The 19,954-nt window shown below is 36.6% G+C and overlaps 1 protein-coding gene and 1 long non-coding RNA gene across 10 annotated transcripts in view; one reads left to right on the top strand and one right to left on the bottom strand.

Annotated features, from left to right (window-relative positions):
* The first annotated feature begins 307 nt into the window (after positions 1-307).
* LOC128320656 (uncharacterized) lies at positions 308-19,755 on the top strand. The gene is made up of 4 exons (XR_008304225.1): positions 308-505; positions 4,818-4,927; positions 5,480-5,605; positions 19,644-19,755. It is a non-coding gene; the product is annotated as an uncharacterized LOC128320656 (long non-coding RNA).
* si:dkey-178k16.1 (band 4.1-like protein 1) overlaps positions 5,706-19,954 on the bottom strand; it is a 61,566-nt gene continuing 47,317 nt past the window's right edge. Inside the window, exons 12-24 of one of the 9 annotated variants that reach the window (XM_053240805.1) lie at positions 19,606-19,781; positions 18,902-18,940; positions 17,997-18,032; positions 17,414-17,566; positions 15,813-17,012; positions 14,736-14,786; positions 13,563-13,952; positions 12,928-13,173; positions 12,436-12,495; positions 11,529-11,618; positions 11,323-11,403; positions 11,096-11,212; positions 5,706-9,801 (exon numbers count right to left, since the gene is read on the bottom strand). In XM_053240805.1, the coding sequence (XP_053096780.1) occupies positions 9,796-9,801; positions 11,096-11,212; positions 11,323-11,403; positions 11,529-11,618; positions 12,436-12,495; positions 12,928-13,173; positions 13,563-13,952; positions 14,736-14,786; positions 15,813-17,012; positions 17,414-17,566; positions 17,997-18,032; positions 18,902-18,940; positions 19,606-19,781 (2,645 nt within the window). In that variant the 3' untranslated portion in view covers positions 5,706-9,795. The remainder of the gene's footprint in view (positions 9,802-11,095; positions 11,213-11,322; positions 11,404-11,528; positions 11,619-12,435; positions 12,496-12,927; positions 13,174-13,562; positions 13,953-14,735; positions 14,787-15,812; positions 17,013-17,413; positions 17,567-17,996; positions 18,033-18,901; positions 18,941-19,605; positions 19,782-19,954) is intronic. The other 8 variants (XM_053240806.1, XM_053240807.1, XM_026920996.3 and 5 more) reach the window with 8 other exon arrangements.

The raw sequence follows: 19,954 nt of genomic DNA, 5'->3' as shown, positions 1-19,954 counted from the left end.
TGGCTTACAAATAGCTTTTGTGCCTTACAAATGCTTTGCTATGAGTGCTGTTCAGTAAATCAACTTCGGATTTTTGAAGCTGTGTCATGAAGTCATGGAGTGCTTATTGGCTTCTGTGAACCCTGGATAAACACCTAACTTTATAATTGATAACTTCTTGTGCATAGACATGCACATGCCAAGACCCTTCAACAAAGTGACATATGACACAGCATTTGCAAATACTGCACCCTCTTGCAGAGTTCTCGATGGGTCAGTGCTGGTTCTGAATTACAAGGAGCCCTGGCTGTTATCTGGGGTTCACAGTTACAGTATGTATATAGTATCTTATTTTGCCCTTCCTAACTGCCAGGGGCATTGAGAATCACATGGATAATGTATAATGTAACCCAGTGTCACGAGGAGGCAAAACACCTTATAACTAACCAGAGGTTAGTTAAGATGTTCAGAAATGACCACTGCTCTCATACAACTGGGAGGAGTGAAAGTGCACACTGGAGTCCAGGTTGGAGCACAGACTTAATTATATCAATCTTTAATTTAATTATAGAAACTGGCAAATTGTTGGGGAACAGAATACAAACACTACAAACAGATGAATAACAGTTAAATTGTATAATGGAACATTCCTAAAAAAGTCTATAATCTGATTTTTTTAAGAGAAAAAGAACAAAGAAAATGATTGTCTGTTAACAAGTGTAAATAATTGCTAGCCCTACATTACACCAGGTATTTTTCCTGCTTTCAATCTAGCAAAATAATTCACAACATCATTGAAGTCCCGCACTCTCACTAAATCTCATTCTGTTGTCAACAATGACAGAGATGCCAGGTGCCTCTGTGTCATTTTCCTTCAAGTTCACTTTTACTACTTAACAATTTGGAAAATGAATGTTCTCCTTCACAATTTGTCACTGGCAACATCAGAATGATAGGCCTGTGGGCAACAGCCCAATCATTGCTGTGGTTAATCCATCCATGATTGTGCGTTTATCAATCCATGCAGTCAGCTACCAGCTCATGACTCATAAACCCTTAAAATTGGTTTTCAGTCTTGCTGTCAGTATTGTAAACGAAAAGTTCAGAATTCTTTGCATTTTCTCTAACTCACTTACTGGCAAGCAAAATTGCTTGTGTGCTAAATGTCAGGCAAAGCAAACTGTCTGCTTACTTTTTCTGTGAATAGGTAGTTATATTGTTTGTGTAAACAGCATGGTGTGTGGTACTCAGAGTAGTAGAACAAAATGAATAGCACTTTCAGGTTTCCACCAAAATTCTTGAGTTAATATAAATACACAATGTCTTAATGCATACGGCCATATCTCCATCATAGCACAAAAGCACAAATAAGGCTTAAGATCACAGCATTGCTGTGGAAGACATATTGCTGGTATTTTCGTGACAGGTAGCATCCTAGCACAGTTCAGCATAATTCTAAAACCATGTCGAGTTAGAATTAATACATTATAAAGAAGTGTGCTGTAGTGACATCCAATTTAGTCAACTCCTCATGCTCTGATTGGGTATCAGCAGATGATATAGACCACATTTATTTCCCTTAGAGGTTTTAAATCAATATTTTGTACTAGAAATAACCAGTTGGCTGCTAGAACGCACTTTTGTAGGTGTTCACTTATGTAAAAGCATAAGGATTTATGTTGGCTAATAACTCATCTCCATAAAGGCAGTAGGTTTGATTTATTAATAATAAGATTGTGTATGCGTAATGACTAATTCAGTACATTCAGTATTAGACCACATTTATTTCCCTTAGCGGTTTTAAATCAATATTTTGTACTAGAAATAACCAGTTGGCTGCTAGAACACACTTTTGTAGGTGTTCACTTACGTAAAAGCATAAGGATTTATGTTGGCTAATAACTCATCTCCATAAAGGCAGTAGGTTTGATTTATTAATAATAGGATTGTGTATGCGTAATGACTAATTCAGTACATTCAGTATTCACAAATGAGTTGTTCATTTTTTTCAAAATAAAATAATGTGGTAATGTGGGTGGACTGGTGCAGAGCTTTATAATAGACAGAAGTTGTTCTGAAAGTACTACTGTGCTGACCATACATTTAAACACAAGTGTATTAGTTCTGACCATGAACATCGCTGTTTATTGGCTCAAGCGAGGAACAGTATTAAGACTAAGCACAGAATGGCGCTTCACATTGTTTTCATCAAACTCTGCCCCACTTGCACAACCGTCTAGCAGCAAATGTGTGCAGTTTCTGGATTAACTCCTCACTCATCACAATCAGGATTCCAGTATGACTTTGGAGTGTTTTATGGAACAGACTTGAGGTTTATTAGGTGTTTTGCAGAACTAGTAAGTATAGATGATTGTTCGTAATTGGGGCTGTACGGAATGGGACTCATTGTGACCATGAAAACACAGTGGCATCTAGTGGTGCCTACATTGTAGTGCACAACGTAATGCTTAGTTGCACTTTATTCCCAGTAAATATCAAATTTCCTTTCTCTGAAGAAAAAAACCTTTAAGTGCAAGACTCATTAAGAACCACAATGTGTTATTAAATGCAACAGTATTCTATTTAATTAGGACCTCCAGTGCCATGTGTTATGTTTTTTCAGCCAACCAAAACTTGCAGAGAGTACACCTCCTTTCAAAGGTTCTTTGTGACCCACATTACAACTGATGAAAATTGTGAAAATAAATTCCACTACATAATAAAATACTGTAAATTGCATTTCATCCCATAAAAATACTGTTACACTGTTTGTTGTTGTTTTTTTTCATATGACAACATTAATAAGGCAGCCAAGATGTGATGGTGGGGGAAAGTGTGTTTCTTCCATGGCAGGTTTCTCACAATACCTCCTTCAATTGTCTGCTTAGATTCAGAATGGAAGTGATCCATTTTTCATCCAATTCAGTTTTACACTGCATAAATTTTAGCATACCAGAAAAAGATTCTAGTGTGTGTGGGGAAAGTGGCATAGCAAAAAACATACCAGCACATGGCTTTCCATTCTAACTTATTGTCTAGCATTGTACTGAACTACATACTAGATACAAATATCAAGAAGAAAATATAGCTGCAAGCACTGATTACGGGGGCCAAGTATCTTCCAGCCCTTAGTGATAGAGGAAGTCCAGAAGGAACTGGGACTGTCAGCGTTTGCTGTGAAGGAGACATGCTAAATTTGAAAGCAAAAGGTCAAGCTGTTACTGATTATTTTGGCTCAATTCCTATTTTTGGTAGCCCTCCTACATCGCAAATGATGTCAAAACTTGTTTCTTAACTTTTACTAAATATGTGTGACACATTTAATGTCAGTATACAAAAGTTTTGCTGAGACATGCCCTCACTTCCTGTTTGGCAATTTAGCCATCAAATTTGTTCGCAGATTATGAAGGAAACATCACAGATATCAAAAAAATCAGGCACCTATTTTTTCCAGCTGATTTCAGTATGCTAGGCTCCCAATTTCGAGATGATTGGACAACATTTGTCAGAGATTAGGCAAAAAAAAAACTGTTTTTACTGAATTTAAACTTGGTCAACTTCCTGTTTGGCAGATCACTAATTCCTAGTGATCAAGAGAAAGAGGAATCACGATTGCAGCTTAAGCAATTCAAAAGTTATGAGCAGTTTTACTAATATGTGAATTATAGTGCCCCCTAGAGGGACAAAACATCCTGGAGTCTCTTAAAACAAGATCATTTACTCAGCAGCAAACTTTAGTGAAAATCAGTCACACTGTTGCCCGAAATATGCCCTCACTTCCTGTTTGGCAAGTTCAGTTTATGCATTATGGACAAAAAGTCCATCATATCAGAATTTTGAAAAAAAAAAACAGTTTTGTTTGGGTTGGTCTTCCAGGCCTATCTTTCAAATTTCATGGTCATGCAACAAAATTTGTAGGAGAAAAAGCAAAAGAAAAATAAATCAAAGTTTTTGTTAAAACTTGAAATGCCAACTTCCTGTTTGAGAAAAACCTTTCTTGTTTTTTTTAATATGTTTTACTCAGATTTAAGTTTAATGAACTACATAAATCTCAACACTGAAAAAAGTACACATCATCTAAACATACTCATCAAATTCAGAAAACACGCCCCAACTTTAATATGCAATCCATTCAAGTAAACATTACTTCTTTTCTTCTTAGTTTTGTGAGCTCTTGCAAAATAATAGTAAATTTGACTCAGTAAAGTAAGTAAGTCTTATATTTATATGAATAAATTTCATACAGAACTTAAAGCATTTAAGAATTCTAATATTTTGGGTTTTTTTGTGTGTGTAAAAACCACAAATTTGTTTTTGTCATATGTACTGAACCACTGAATCTTTTTTTTTTTTTCAGTTTGTACCTTAATTTGTAATTTGATATGCCAATGATCATGATGTGTAAATTAATATGCAAATTAGTCTGTAAGTATAACCGTGTTAGGTAATCAGAAAATGCATTTTCAAGTCATACAGTATACTTGTTGCTGTCTGTGTAAATGGTGATGTTCTTACCAATGCTCATACTTATTTAGTCACAATTATATAAAATATACAATCAGGATAATACAAAAGCAGCTGATTGCTGATGTTGTTATAGGCTGTAATTCCTAAATGATAAAGGCCATATTTTTGTGGAACCTCTTAAAATAAAGCTGAACGTCTACACTTCGATCACATCTTATATATATATATATATATATATATATATATATCCACAGCAACCACTTGTACAGCTTATAGCAAGAAATGGGCCTGGTATAGCACATTACCTTGTGTGCTATATAAAATGCTCAAATTATTTATCCCAATTTATGACTTGTTCTCTTCCCTCACAGAAAAATCAGAGATTACTGACTCCTATGGTAAAACCTACCACACACCACTATCCACAGACATCCCTTCTTCAGGATACTCCTTCTACAGCTTCAGCAAAAGCTCTACCCTGGTGTGTACATACTACCATTAACAGAACAGCTGGTATTTAACACCATCAGAACTGTTGCTCTGGCCTGTCCAGTAAAAACAATTCTAATCTAAACTCTATCAGGCACCTATTAGATAAAGTCACATTACAATGTAGACTCAATTCAAAGTTTGAACTAACTTTGAATCTTAAATCTGAAATCTTTAATCTAAGTTTGAGGAGAAAACAATGCAGATAATAAACAGATGAGTCACTTAAACACAGAAGTTGGATTGTTGTGAATAGTAATGATTGAATGCTTCCAGTCTTGGCTGCGTTTAGACTGTTTAAAATTCCATTTAACTCTTAGATATATTTCAATTAAATCAAAATGAACTCTTTTCTTATTTTGCTTTTCAGGGCAAGTTTAACAGAGTGCAAGTTTATCAAATTTTATCATCCTGAACTCGGGTTCAGGGCCAATTAACACAATCTGTGCAATTCCCTTGATAAAATCTCTATGAGGAATTAGTAGTAAAGAAAAATGGAATGGCAGTTGGAAGGAATATAAAAAATCTTTCTCTGATCGTACAGGAAAAAGAGAAGAGCTCCTAGAGCAGCTTGAAGTACAGAAGAGTAACGGTTCTGGAAATGCTCAGGAAGCTCTCTCAGCTAAGGTGGAGCGCCTCCCCAAGTTCCAGGCTCCCGTCCCCAGAAGAGGTACCTCTCACACCATTGCTCCTTTTAAACAGTTTATCGTTCATTAAACATTCTGAAGCAACTGCAGTTAGCATCTTTATAAGGCTGTGAACACATGTACCTGCCTACCTTGTTCTAGAGATCTGTGTGTTCATTGGGAAGATACTGCATACTTTATTACGTTACACACTTACCACTGAGTGAAATTAGAGTCATTTATCAATTAGGAAGACCAATCTTTAGAACTGCAGCAAGAGATGATTTTTTTTAAAAAAGAAACATGCTAAAATAGTGCCATATAAAGCCTTCTAACAACTAACAATCTAACTAACAGTCATTTTAGGGTGGATTATCAAGATGTTAAATTTCATCCATATTTGAGAATTACACATCAGGGTGCCTTCAATCTGTCTAACAATTTATGAGTTATAAAATGTAAAATGTACTGTATAAAAATGTAAATTCAACACAAACATGAAAACACTACAATTTTAACAACTGAAGGACCAATGCAGTACATAACTCTATAGATGTATTATAATCTGCAGATTCTATGAATCTACCACAGACAGTCAACATCACAGTACATTAACACATAAACCTGATGGATGTCCTGATGCTTTGTTATACAAAATGACTCCATAATGCTACAGATTCTGATCAGTGAAGTTTTTAACATCCTCAATCCTCAATCAGTCTTGTACATTGTTTTCTAGATTTTGGTGATTTGGTGTTGATGTGTAATGTCCTCAAGGTGTGTAATGTTTAAGGCCCCTGTTTTCTGTCGTAGAATAAATAACCTCAGGCTGCTGTCTCAGTGCTGAAACCAGCCTTAAATAATAGTCAGTATTTGTTTTACTGCTAATACGTTCATTTGTGAATTAGGTATTTACAACACCATTGTGTAGCAAGTTGCTGTGGTTAAGTGGGCACATTGCACACCATCCATTTACACCATCCATACAGTTGCTCAGCATGAACTGTCTCTTTGCAAACTTTAAATAAACTAGGTCTTTAAATAAACAAATCAACATGACTAAAGATAATTTTGGACATATTCATTCAAGTTCTGTAATGGCATTAAAAATATGTGACAAAATATATGGAAGAATTTCAAACGTGTTTGCAGTTTTTAATGTAATAGTCTGCAAAAAGTTTATGCACACTGATTGCACATTCTTTAGTGTTCTGAACACTGAATATGGATCTGAACACTGTAGAGGTTATATGTGCCCCCTTGTGGTACATGATGTACTGCTTATGTTCAGTTTTTTTTATTTATTTATTTATTTATTTTTAAAGAAGGCTATTCTTCAGTAGACCAGATGCTGCTACTGCATGATAAAGGTACACTAATTTACGACACCACATGGCATTAATTGGCCAATTTATTTCATGTAGACCACTGTACAGCAAACACAGGAAACCAAGCAGTAGGAATTACAGAGTACAAGTGAAAGAAGTGTAAATGCAAAAACAGTAGAAGATCATATGCAGAGATGCAGAGCTGTATTCATCAGTGATGTTCTCTGTCCTTTAGCACATGACCTCCATGGCACATGATGAATCATTATTAGAAAAGGTAGAGTGAGGTTATGAACCCTGAACTGCAATGGAAGCAACATCTGCTCAATAGATGTCACCAACTCCTTACCAAATCAAGTCACTTTGTTCTCTTAAACCCTTCTTCAGTACAGGAAATGAGAGAAAACTACTGTAAACTAACAAGCAGGATATTTAAGATAGCATTAGCACACTGCTAAATCATTCATAGGCTTATGTTAGAGGACTTGGTTTGAGTTGAAGGTCTGGGTTAAGAAGCTGATGAATGGCTTGGAATGAAGTTAGCAGCTTTCTATGGCACTTTTGTACTCTTATAAAGAAAATCAGGGGCGGTTTTCCAGCCATGACTTTTTGGTTAAATGGCACAATACATCCGGATTGCTGAATGTTTTATCTATTAACTACAGTTCAGTGTAGGCTAAAATACCCCACTAATGCTATTTTAAAAAATAAAATTAAAGGCAATGTACTACAAGCTGAAAATTAAATTTCAAGGATGACAGGTTTATTTTCAGATTAGCCATACCTCTATTAATGTTCACTATATAAATAATGAATGTTGGATACAATCTATGTGGCCAGATAAAGCAGAAATCAGACCTAGCTATGTTTAAAAATAGGTTGCTTTTTGATTATTTCTATAAGTTGTAATTACTGTTTTCTAACTGTTAATTTGTGTTAATTTTATGAAAGATAGCATCTTAATTCAATGAAGGATCTAAAAGCTAGGAAGTTAAATAGTAGGAAATCCATATTTTTATTCTTCTAGGATTATGATGTTTTATTTTCAACCTTGTCTGGAAAACCACTCCATTTAAGTCTGTAAATGTACTGCTTAAATTTCTTAATGCTCTAATTCTACCCATGACATTTTCAAGTTGAGAAAGGTGTGCCTATGTGACACATTCACATGGTACAATTGTTTGTTAAAGGTCCATAACACAATCCTCTACAAGTCACGTTCAGCCCTCTAGTGAAAATCAGAGCATGAGATTCTTCATTCTTACACAGTTTCCCCAAGTATCATTTTAAAGCACAGTAATGCGTGTACCATTTAAGGCCCATTCACCTATAAACCACTACAACAGACATCTGCATTCATTCTTTAGGCTGTTCCAGCACTAGTGTTACAGAGGGAAGAATTTAAGGAGAATCACTGCACAAACAATCCACTGAAAATAGAAATAAAACGCTCATGACATCTACCACAGAGTAAGCAATCATTATATTGAAACACTGTGAAACTGTAAAGACATTTGCTTATGGGACATGGTGAATTAGCATGAACAGTTTTTCCTTAAAAAAAAAAAAAAGAAAGAAAGAAAGATGAGACTGGAGGTATTTGAAAAGCCAAATAATAGTATCTGTATCTTCTTTGATTTTTTTTTTTCCTAAAAAACTAGTAACACTAATAATTGGGCAGTTTGACATGCATATGACACAATTATTCAACACACTTTATTCTGCTTTGCTAGCATCAGGGTCAATATATCTAGGGCATTTTCTCTTTGTTTAAAATACCTATATAAAACAAAATATTATCATTGGTTCTTCAATTCTTGTGCAAAACCATTCATATAAACATGTTCATATTACATAAATACCAGATTGATTAAAGCCTGATTGGAGAGAAGTGAAGGGATTTTCTTAATAATATGAAATGTGTATTTTTTTTTTTTTTTTTCAGGAATTGGTTTTCACCTTGGGAATTAGCACCTCATTTAAAGGAAAATTTTATTTTGCAACCTGAACATGAATCATACAGGATTAATGAAGGGCTATCCAGGGCCAATTATACATTATGTACAACATCACACTTTCCAGGAACAAGGCCCTATAGAGATTTTTATGGAGTACTTATCTTCAATGACAATGGTTATCTTCACTTTATGTTGAGTATTTGTGTCATCCTGTTTCAAAGCTGTTTCTTGTTTATTTCTCTTTTCTCCTCTCAGAAGACCACTGCTTCCCAGAAGTGTCTTCTTTCAATAATTGGCACAAATTGTTGTCCTTGTGTCCAGCAATCTGTCCATTCCCTGTCAGCACCATATGTGTCTATCTGATGAGTGCACTGATCCACTGTAGTTGGTCTGATGGTGCCCATCTTTTAGCCCATTTGTTGCCTTTTCTTTCATATGACCATCATCTCACACACACACACAAATAGTCTGAGAATTAAAATTTAACAGCATTGTAGCTTTAGCTGTTCAAGTAACAGTCATATGTGTTCTGTGAGAAGTTACTTTTCCTATAGTCTGATGATTACAAAATAAGCTCATATGTTGCCTTCCCTTTTGCCTATGCAATAGATCTCCTTACACCAAGAGAAATAATCAGTTTCAAATGGTAGAATGGTTCAGCATGGCATGCACAATGCCACCTTTGGTGCCTGTTGTATGTGAGAACTAGACAGAGAAAAGTTTCCCATTCAGCATGACCGCATTGAATGTAAAAACAGACAGATGGGTGCACAGATGTGAGGTTTGAATTGTTACAGGGAGGATGTATATCTGTACGCCACTGGGGAGGCGCTGGATCCTGTGGGTTAGGATTGATGGGTGCTGGATAGTGGGTGTCCATGATCCACCATCAGTAGGTGGTTTAAAATACAGTACTTCTCCTGCGAACAGTCCTGACAGCCTAATAGATCAGGACTGAAAAAAGAGCAATAATGATATATTAACATCAACTTCAGCCAAATACAATTATTATGCCTTGTAAATAATTGTGTAGATTGTACATTATCTTAAAAATGTATTATCTCTAAAATGCTGAGTTTGTGATTATAAATAATATATTTTCTAATCTACTGTACTACAAACATGATATGGTGTATTTTAGATTGAACAGAAATTACCTGTGTTAAAACTAGGGCTAGTCCAAGATATTTATAGAAGTTATACCATTTATATAAGACTGCTCCTGTAAGACCTACCAAGCTGGTATAATGATGGTGTATTGCTACTTTTGCTGGGTATAAGCCAATGTTTTTCCCTTTTCTGCTTAGTTGCTATTTTTATGTTCAAAAACAAGTCTTTGCTTATGTGGGTGGAGCGACGCAGCAGAGGATGGGACAGTTAAAATCTGACAGAGCTGTGGTATTTGTTTGGTCCAGAATTACTGAGAGCCCCTTTAAAAATGTATAGAATGCAAAAATGATATTGGTCTTAAAAATAAATAAATAAAATTTGAATAAAATGATTCATACAACCTAGTATTATGGATTAGATACCATAGCAGCATACTTACCTTCACCTCCTGATAATGGATTAATTCAAACTAATTGTATGGATTATATAATGCACCACTCGTATGCCTTATTTTTAAAAATTGCACTATTATCAGAAGAATAGGCGTGAAATGTGATTGTGGAAAATTATATATTGTCATTTTTACACGTAACTGCAAATGAAAAATAATTTCATAAACATTGTCAACAAACCACAAACTCCATTATTATGATCATAGCGCAAGCCATAAAATATTTTAGTCAGTATGTAGTTAGTGATCTAACTAATTCTAATGTTAACGTGACAAACAGTGAACATCTACAAAACTGGCTTGTAAGTAATAGGACAAGACTTAAAACCCTGTGCTTTATGTTAGGAAAATTCTGCTTTGTCAGCTGCATTTGTGCTATGAGGAGGTCTTGGAAGGTGGTGACCTCCTCATAGCACAAGTGTTGGCAGATATTGTGCTGGCAGCTATTGTATGTCACAACCGTTACTGCACTGCTATGGCTATGCAGGGGTAAGCGCTTTCATTTCTGACCTCTAAAATAACAACTGATCGCAAAAGTGTCATACGGCTAACCAAATTAGCAGTACGCCAACGTTATACCAGGAAATGTTGCTTGTGCTTGTGCAGAATAGAAAATGGTTTGATGTAAAAACCCTAAGAAATTATTTTCATGTGTTTAGGTGCTTAGGTACTGATTATGACAAATACCTTGAATTGCTCATGTGCATCTTGTGTGGAAGATTCTGTTTCCCTGACAACTATGGCCTTGGTTACCAACATGTCAGGATGCTGCTGCTTGGCTTCTTTTATTGCCATGGCGAGTGCCTGTGATAAAAGAAACTCTCAGTACAAAGGAATACAGAAGCCCTAGAGAACAAATTACACTTTCAATGTTTTCAGCACACTTCTGTTATACTAGTTTGCTTTTAACTTACTTGATCTTGGTCAACATCATCATCGCCAGTAATGATAATCCTCTTCTCAATTCTTGTCTCTGAGTATCCTCCTTTTACTGTCTATAAACAAAGTTTCTAGTAAATCAGAATGCTCACTCACTATCATCAGACTTAGTATTGTTAGAGGTCTATTGACTTTACTAGAGTTTGTGATGTAAATTATTTATTTTTTGTAGTGCTGTTACTTTGGTAACATGTGTTGTGGCTGACGTCACATTCTCTGTTACAAATAGAGGAGACCCAGAACCCTCTCTGGCCAAAGATCCGAAGCTCACCTGGCCAAGAAAAGAAAAGAATAACATCATAAATTCTGTAAGAAGAGCTAAAGATCAATAAAACCTACACTCTATAAAATGAAAATGAACCTACACAATCCAGCCATATTAAAATACATATATCTCTATTTCTGTGCAGATTTATTGCAGTTTTGTTTGCACATTATTTTTCTCACACGGCTGCTACTGTTGTGGTGAGAAATTAATGTACAGGTGCTGGCTGGATAGGCTCAACAGAGGGTGTGACATTAAATTTGGTACAGCAATGCTATTTGTCCACATACAAGGTCAAAACTGTGTTTTCCTGACATCAAGAAAAGCTCTTGTAACAAATAAGAAAAATTGTGTGAAACACACATTGTATGTTATTACACACTGAGCATCATATAATTAACAGAAATAGATTTATTCTTAGCTGTCAGCCAGTGAAAGAAAATTAATGGGAAATATATTTAACTATAAACCATTAGAACATGTCATTGTACTGAGCAGGTGTTAAGAGAGAAGTTCATTTGAATGCATATCCTGCTGCATGTTTCTTTTTTACCTAAGCCATTTTTTCAGTTATGCCACTTTTACCCAGGTTACAGGTTACACAAAAGTATCAAGAACATCTCTGCCAGACCAAAAGGCCTTAATGCCACGTTCTTGTGCCTCAATTTTACATTAATATTATGAAATAGTCTGAGTCATTAACCCCAAGCAAAAATAATCAATTATTGAATATAAGAGATGATAGCAATATTTCTTTCACAAATTGAATAGATATGTGCACAGTGCTATACATTTTTGCTAGTTTATGCTTGGGTATACTTACAGGAGAGATCCTCTCTGTCACTGAGAATGGAGCTTCACGCAGACCACTCATACCATGATCCTATAACAACAAAGCATCTAAACATTACATCCTTGAAAAGCTCATGAATATCGGTATTATAAGCTTATTATGCCACAATTAAGGTCTGGCAATCATTCTTACATAGAGATAATACAGGGTGATAAATTGTTATTACTTTGTCTGTTGGGAAACATGTAAATATCTTAGGTAGTTTCTGAAGGGCAGTACCAAATGAAAAAATAAGATCTTTAAACAAAATAATAACAGTTTATACCAATAATCCTGTTCAAAAGTTTACCGCCCCATAATAGATGCATAATAACCTTGTGTTATCATGTTACCGTGTTTCCACTACAGTGTTACAGTGTTGTAGTGTTATATACAGTAAGTGTAACATTTATAAAGTATAAAGTATAACATTTTTGGAATCATCCTGTTTGTACAATATCATATAGAGTAAAATAGGTATACCTGGTCTGCTATCTCCATAATGGTTGTGGTAACCTCTGACCCATTTGGCTGCGTCTCAGTCTTGACTTCTGTTTTTCTTAGAGCTTGAGAGGCAATTATATCACTGCTGTCTCTGCTATGGATCTGTAAAGATGCTGTGTCTGAACCATCTTGCCTTACTGACTGGATGTGAACGAGCTCTGCAGATTCCTTTTTTAAAGCCTGAGCAGCCTTCACTGACCTTGGAGCTTTTTTTGGCACAAAAGGCTTGAAAGGGAAAGGAAGAGACAGTTAACAAAAGGTCAAGTCCTCGCTAGGACCTAGATAGAAGGTCAGTGTCAACTAAAATAACTCAGCAGCATAAAATGAGGCATGATTTAAAAGAAAAGAATAAGAAGCCATGATAAACATAACTGAATTTTGAAATTAAAGAAACCAGACCTGGACGGACTGATATTCGACTATGGAAGACAGCATCATATGGAATAGAATGAGAATCAATCATGAACTGAAATTCCCAAGTAAATTCATGCTTTGGTTTGATGCCCTGTAGGATGCAAAAAATAAAATAAAATGAAGTGATCGAAGACATTAAGGCATCTCTCCATCAGGTATTGATGTAGTTCCTACTCTAGTAAGGAAGGAGGACTATCTACCTCAGGTTTGCGCTGCTCCACAGGCTTCTGTTCTACAATGGGCTTCGGTTCTTCCACCGACCTTAATAGTTCTGCAGGTTTCTCCTGTGGAATGATGATGGGCTCAGACCCTAGCATGAAGGCCGGATGTGCTGGCCGGTCTGAAACACAAAGTTCAGGTGAGAAGTCCTTCTCTCCTAACTCCGACATTCCTCTGGAGAACTCTTCCATCCCTGTTTGAAGGTCCATGAGGACAGTGAAGTCCACCTCGGCCTCTAAACTGGAAGTGGAGCTAACGGTGATGCTGGAGCATTTGCGTTCAATGCCCAGGTGGGTCTCCTTGAGATACAGATTCTCTGGGTCAGGGTCATCCTCGGACACTGATCCCAGACGCCGTTCCCATGGCTCTCTCTGAAGAAACAGAGGAAGAGTAGAACTTTGAGAAGGAAAACTAGAAGTATATGGCGCATAAACAGTAACACAAGTGCACCAAGTCAATGTTGTGAATGTTGTCTAGTAAAAATTCCCATAGCTGAATTAACATAAGTATATAAATAAATGTATAGTATTCATTTAAGTCCATCTGGACAAAAATGACCACTTCAAAAGTTAATTAATGACATGAGATTTTGCTGTGTAAATATCAGGTAAATTTGCAAATCAAAATATTTTTAAACAGTTAGAATGTTATATTTCAGTAGTCCAAGAACACAAGTCTAGTGAGAACGTAAAGATTAGTTAAAACTGAAAAGATGGATTCAGTAAAACTTTCTTTTCAGAACTGGTACATGTCTCTGAGGGAGAACTGAGCCAGATATATGTAGGTATTGCTCTTGACTCCATTAGCAGAAATAAAAATTGAATTTCTTTGCAGAAATCATTATATTTAGTATTCTCAAAGGTATCAATAGACTGAAAAGGCTTGGCTTGTTGCTCATTCTGTGAAGCTTAGTTACCGTTATTATGTAGGAAGATGATTACATGCAGTGAAAAAAAGTTACTTGCCCAATAGCGTCATCAGACACAATGGGACAAATTACTTTTTGTGATTATGAAGGGACTTTTGGGAGCCATGCAACTGAATGCATGCTGTTTATGAAAGCAAAAATGGGCCCATAGAGCTTATGACAGAGCTTAAACTTATGGATTAGCAAGATGCTGCAAGTAGGTAAGATGAGTGGAAAAATGAGGCACCTGGACTTCCTCCTGAGGTTCCGCATGAATTGCTGGGGTGGGAAGGGGTTCCTGGTGAGATTAAATAATAGGAAAAGGAGTTGAAGTTAGAGCAATGAGGTTTCAGGCAAAAGGGCTGGACGGCATAATGGACCCTGAATTAAGTGCAAGCATGTCCCAGCTGCAAATATTTGAAGATGTAAATCTCCAAAACTACATTAACTTAAGTAGGAGCACAAATTAAGTCTAAACAATTCTTGAACATCCAGCACCAAAATACATTACAAACTTAGAGATTCATTAATAGTTCACTGTCCAATAAAATCTGTTCCATTTAAGGGCCTACTTTATTCATTATTTGTAATGACATAAGACACCCATATACCCAAAGTTGAATTAAATTTTCTTAATTATCAGCAAAGTCAAAATAAAAAGGTAATAGAAACTAAAACTGCTATCATGAAACTGAAGTTCAGAATAAGGGTTCAACTATCACAAAGGAAAATCATAAGCCTTCTATTTTATCACAGTATATAATTCCATCCAAGAAGCAAAGCCTAGCTCAATCGATTAACTCTGTACTCTGCTCAAAAGCAATTAGCCATTTTTGGAAGTCTCCCTTGCAACAGCCCCTACATTTTCAAAAATGGCATTCTAGCATAATAATATGCTGCATTTGATTCCTAGCAACAACCATTCCCCTACTAATAGATAAAAATGGTAACGGAGAAAGGCTGTTGGAAGGAAAGGCCATATGTACAGTGGTCGATTAAAGGAAAGTGAGCGTAAAGCTTAAGCAATGAAAATTACATGGAGGATCCTATGGGCTGTCTCATATGTGCAAGCAGATGTTGAGCTGTGGAGAGAAGGGAAAGGGAAAAGAAGTGGATCCTTATCCAATCAGTCATGACATAGCATTTTTTATCAGCCAATGGTTAACGTTAGAAGTGGGCATTTCACCCATCTCTCCTCAGATACAGGTGATTATGCTGTACAGATGTATGCACTTAAAGATTAAAACTATAACATAAGGATGTGCAGATTCATGCGATGCCTATAGTTCCTGTGAGAGACAAGCAGATGCCAAGCAGTTGTTACCGATGGTTTCTTTTGAGCTGATTCTAAGCTGGAACTCTTGAGAAGGCTGTGGCTGGAGTCAGTAGGAGAAGACTGTTTTTGTCGCATCTCTCTCGTCTTCTGGGACTTTACATGAGAATACAAAGGAGTCATTTGCTCAAAGCCAGAAATTATTAAGTTTGATGGGAAATCAGACAGTGGGGAAGTATCTTCAAAGCACGCTTGGTCATCAACTTCACTAAGTCTCTGATCAGTGTTGTCTTCTGTATCCTGAAATTGTGTCCTGTATGTTTGTGGAGGATGGCTGCGTTTTCTCGTTTCCCTAACATAGCCATTAGCTGTGTAGTCTCTTTTAGGAACTGCTGCGCTGCTATCCATGGCTGAAGACATACTTGTCTGTGTGAAAAAAGATGGTATTTTTTCAATTCCAGATGATTCCTCTGACTTTGTTCCTTTTGTCTCATCAAATAAATTAGAACAGATTGTGTCTCTTTCACTTTGACCTTTGACTCCATGTTTTCCTTTTAGTTTTTTGGACCTCTCTGGTTTCAAGGGAACAACTCGCTTTGGCTCTGGTTCAGCAGCATTACTCTTAACTGAATCACTCCTTAGAACTACCTTGTTTTCAGCTGTTTTGGTTTTACTAATGGTTTTAATTTGGTTGTCTGTACTTTCCACAGATTGTCTCTCCCATCTGCTTCCATTATACTGATCTCGCATATGTTTGTCTATTACTGCATTGGGAGAAACCTCACCCTGGTTTCTGTCCTCATAGTCCCAAAAATCTAGATTTACACTATCTTCTACATGAGTTGTGCCAACATATCTCCTTTCGGTCCAGTGCTTCTCTGTTGGATATTCATCATAGCCATTTGCATGAATATCGTTCTCCAAATATTTCTCATGTGGAAGTCCATTGTCATTTATGTTCTTGCCAGCAGAATGTGTTTCATGGATATGTTCATTCTTTAATGCATAAATCTTGGTTCTTTGAGGCTTCTCTGGGGATGGGATGGAGTTCTTATTTGATTTTCTGGTATGGCTTCCCATTGGGTCAACACGAGACATACAGATTTTCCCACTAATCACTTGCTCTCCTTCATGCTGAGTGAGTGGTGGCTCTATTCTAGCAGGTTTCTTGTTCTTTTCCTCTTTTGAACTGAGGGTCAGGTCTGTTTGACAACCATCTTGCTCCTCAATAAATATGGGCTCCTCAGAGGCCTATATATCAATATAGAGTGAACAGTTTCAATGGCTTGTGTGTGTCGCTTATACACTCTCTATCACTAAAAATAAGATGTGCTGTAAAGTACAATTCTAATGCAGGTATGTTACACTATGTAAGGCCTAAAATAGTCCTTTATGTCCACTACTAAATGGAATGTGCTTAAAAGCACCAGCTGTGTTTCAAACATAGTCATAGTGACCCTCTAAACAGTATAAACCATAGTATAAACCATAAGACACAGAATTCATGTTGTGTTTGGTTAATTCACTGTAGAAAGCTTTGATTACAATTTTAAACATTCATAGTTTGCACTTAGCCAGTGGTGAGTTCTACATAAAACATATCTAAATTGCTGCACCTACTGCACAGGCTCTTACAAGCCTCTTCAACTCACAGTTTTTTTCTCTGGAGTGCTGCCAGAAGAGGTCACAGACAGACGTTTCTCTCTGTGGACTAGCTTGCTGTTGGGCTCCCTCAGCGCTCTCTTCAGTTCGTTGATACTTGCCTGATGTTTTTGCAGTACATCTTCAGGCTTATCCAGGAACTGCTACAAAGCAAACCGATCAAGAATTCAAACTCCCTCATTGCATCATGTGAAATATATGTTAAAAACAGATATGCATTACAAACTGGGAAATAAATAAAAATCTGATACTATACTTTTTTATTTCATTACAAAGGTATGTCTGTAAATATACCTGTCATGAGTGCTACCTATTCTGTAAATAATGTTTTATCTTAACCACAAAGCTGTGTAGCTACTCGCAAGTCACACAATTAAGTCTTCAAATTAGCATCATTAATAAAAAACACACACACACACACACACACACATTATGAACATATGCCACATGCTTTGGTAGTAAAGGGATCTCCATTTTGGCCCAGAACCTGCACTGACAGAAAATCTGTCTTTTTTTAAAAGAATCCCTTCAGACAGACAACAACTCAGGCAATGGATGTGCCAGAAGTAGTACCTCCTGTTTCGGGCGAGGGGCCAAGTCCTGGTCCGACTGGGCAAAGGGATGAGTGAGTGAGATATGGTGCAAGGAGAGGCAAGGCGAGGCACAGCAAGGTAGAGGCGGAGGGGAAACAGTTTTAGGTGTGAAGACAAGTAGGCAGAGCATGATTGAATTTACAGGGAAGGCAAGCAGCCAAACAGAGAACAAATCTTATACAAATACACTAAATTCAGCCATGGAACTGAAGAGAGTGTACAGGGTTGTGTCATTGTTCCTAGATACACTGATCCAAATGGACTTTTTTGAAAGAAGATTGATCACAAATTTCTAAACAATGTATCCAGACCAATGACACAAATGACTAGGGCTCTCTTTTGAGATGCAGTCTATCATATTTAAACTGACATTCCTAAAAGCAAGGATAGGTGCTGAAAATGTCACCCTTAAATATGTTAAATGGAACTAACGTAGTAAGCATTATGTATGACACATTTTGTTCCATCTAAGTCAAAATGGCATGATGTAATTTAGCAATATGTGTAAACCACTCTGCTATTTCTGTAGATCTTCTCTTCCATTAAACCATACAGCACACACCAAGACACCAAGTAACAAGCATCAGAATGATGCGGTTTGTAAGAGCCTTGGTATATTAAGTAGGATTAAAAATTAAGACAACTCTAATATTTTAAGGGTGAACCCATTCTAATGTTGCAAACATTACAAAACACAAGACACATTATAAACACTGATTCCACTACAAACATATGGACTGCTTTGAGAGGCATGAAAAGACATATGTATGAACATCTTGCTCTGTGGCATTGCTAAAAAATCTAACTTCATAATGGACTTATTTTGCATGGTCTATGTTAACACAAAAATACTTAGACAGACAAATGGTAGACACCATAAAATACCTCAGCCTTAGAGTCTAGAGGAGAGCCTGGCTCCTCCCCCTGCCAGCAAAAGAAAAGAGGAAAAAGCTATTAGTAGAAAGCAGGGGCGAATCTTAGGAGGGGAAAGAGAGGAAAGTATACTGTCAGATTTGGCAAAAGACAAGGGGAAGTTATATTTAGAAATAGAGAAAAATAAAATAGCTGCATATAGATACATATTCAGAGCAGCAGGAGAGAGAGGGAGCAATATAAGAAGAGCAAGTAAAGGGTGAAAGAGTAGGGTGAAGAGAGGGAGCTAGGGAGGAAACGGAAGGGGACAGAGGGAAAAGGCTTAAGAGGAGATGGATTACATTTTAATTAGAAGATAAGGCAAGGCCAGAGATGAGTCATACTCTGGTGTTAACATAATGGGAGTTGGACTCCTGGTGTTAAGTGTAAATATATGTCTTCTAGGGTTAAAGGAATATTCACATCTACTTAAAATGCACACAATACAGGCCATAAACTACGGGTACTGCATAGCCATCAGAAATTCTTTAGCAATATTTCATATATGCTACTGTTATGGATCTTTTTTGTTTTGTTGATCATTTTATTCCGCAGGTAAGAAGTATTATAGTCAATTTTGCATGTATTACAGCTTATTCATTACATTCCTCATACGTGACAATTTTATTTAATTTAATGAGATATAGACCTGCTTGTTATCAATAACACTACTGTACCATGGCCTTTGATGGAGTAGCATCTCTCTTATCTACAGTTTGCTTCAGCTGCTGGTCCAGATCCTCCTGACTAGGCTCCATGTAGTCCCGGTCCAGATCGTCTCTGGAGAGGCTATGTGCAGGGTCACTGGCAGTGTGCTGGGAGAGTCTGTCCATTGTATCGCCCAGAGCAGATGCTGACAGCAACAAACAACCAAAAAAATTCATTAAACTCATGCATGTCATCTTTGTGCCACCATTAATTAATTAATTAATTCCTAATTTTGTGGACTATCGTTTTAATCCATAGCTTCAAACCTTGCACAGGACTATGATCTAAAAGAACACAATAGTACACATTTCAAATGTA

This window comes from Pangasianodon hypophthalmus, chromosome 16 (assembly GCF_027358585.1).
Source record: "Pangasianodon hypophthalmus isolate fPanHyp1 chromosome 16, fPanHyp1.pri, whole genome shotgun sequence".
Lineage (NCBI taxonomy): Eukaryota > Metazoa > Chordata > Actinopteri > Siluriformes > Pangasiidae > Pangasianodon > Pangasianodon hypophthalmus.
This window is presented reverse-complemented; position numbering and strand designations above follow the sequence as displayed.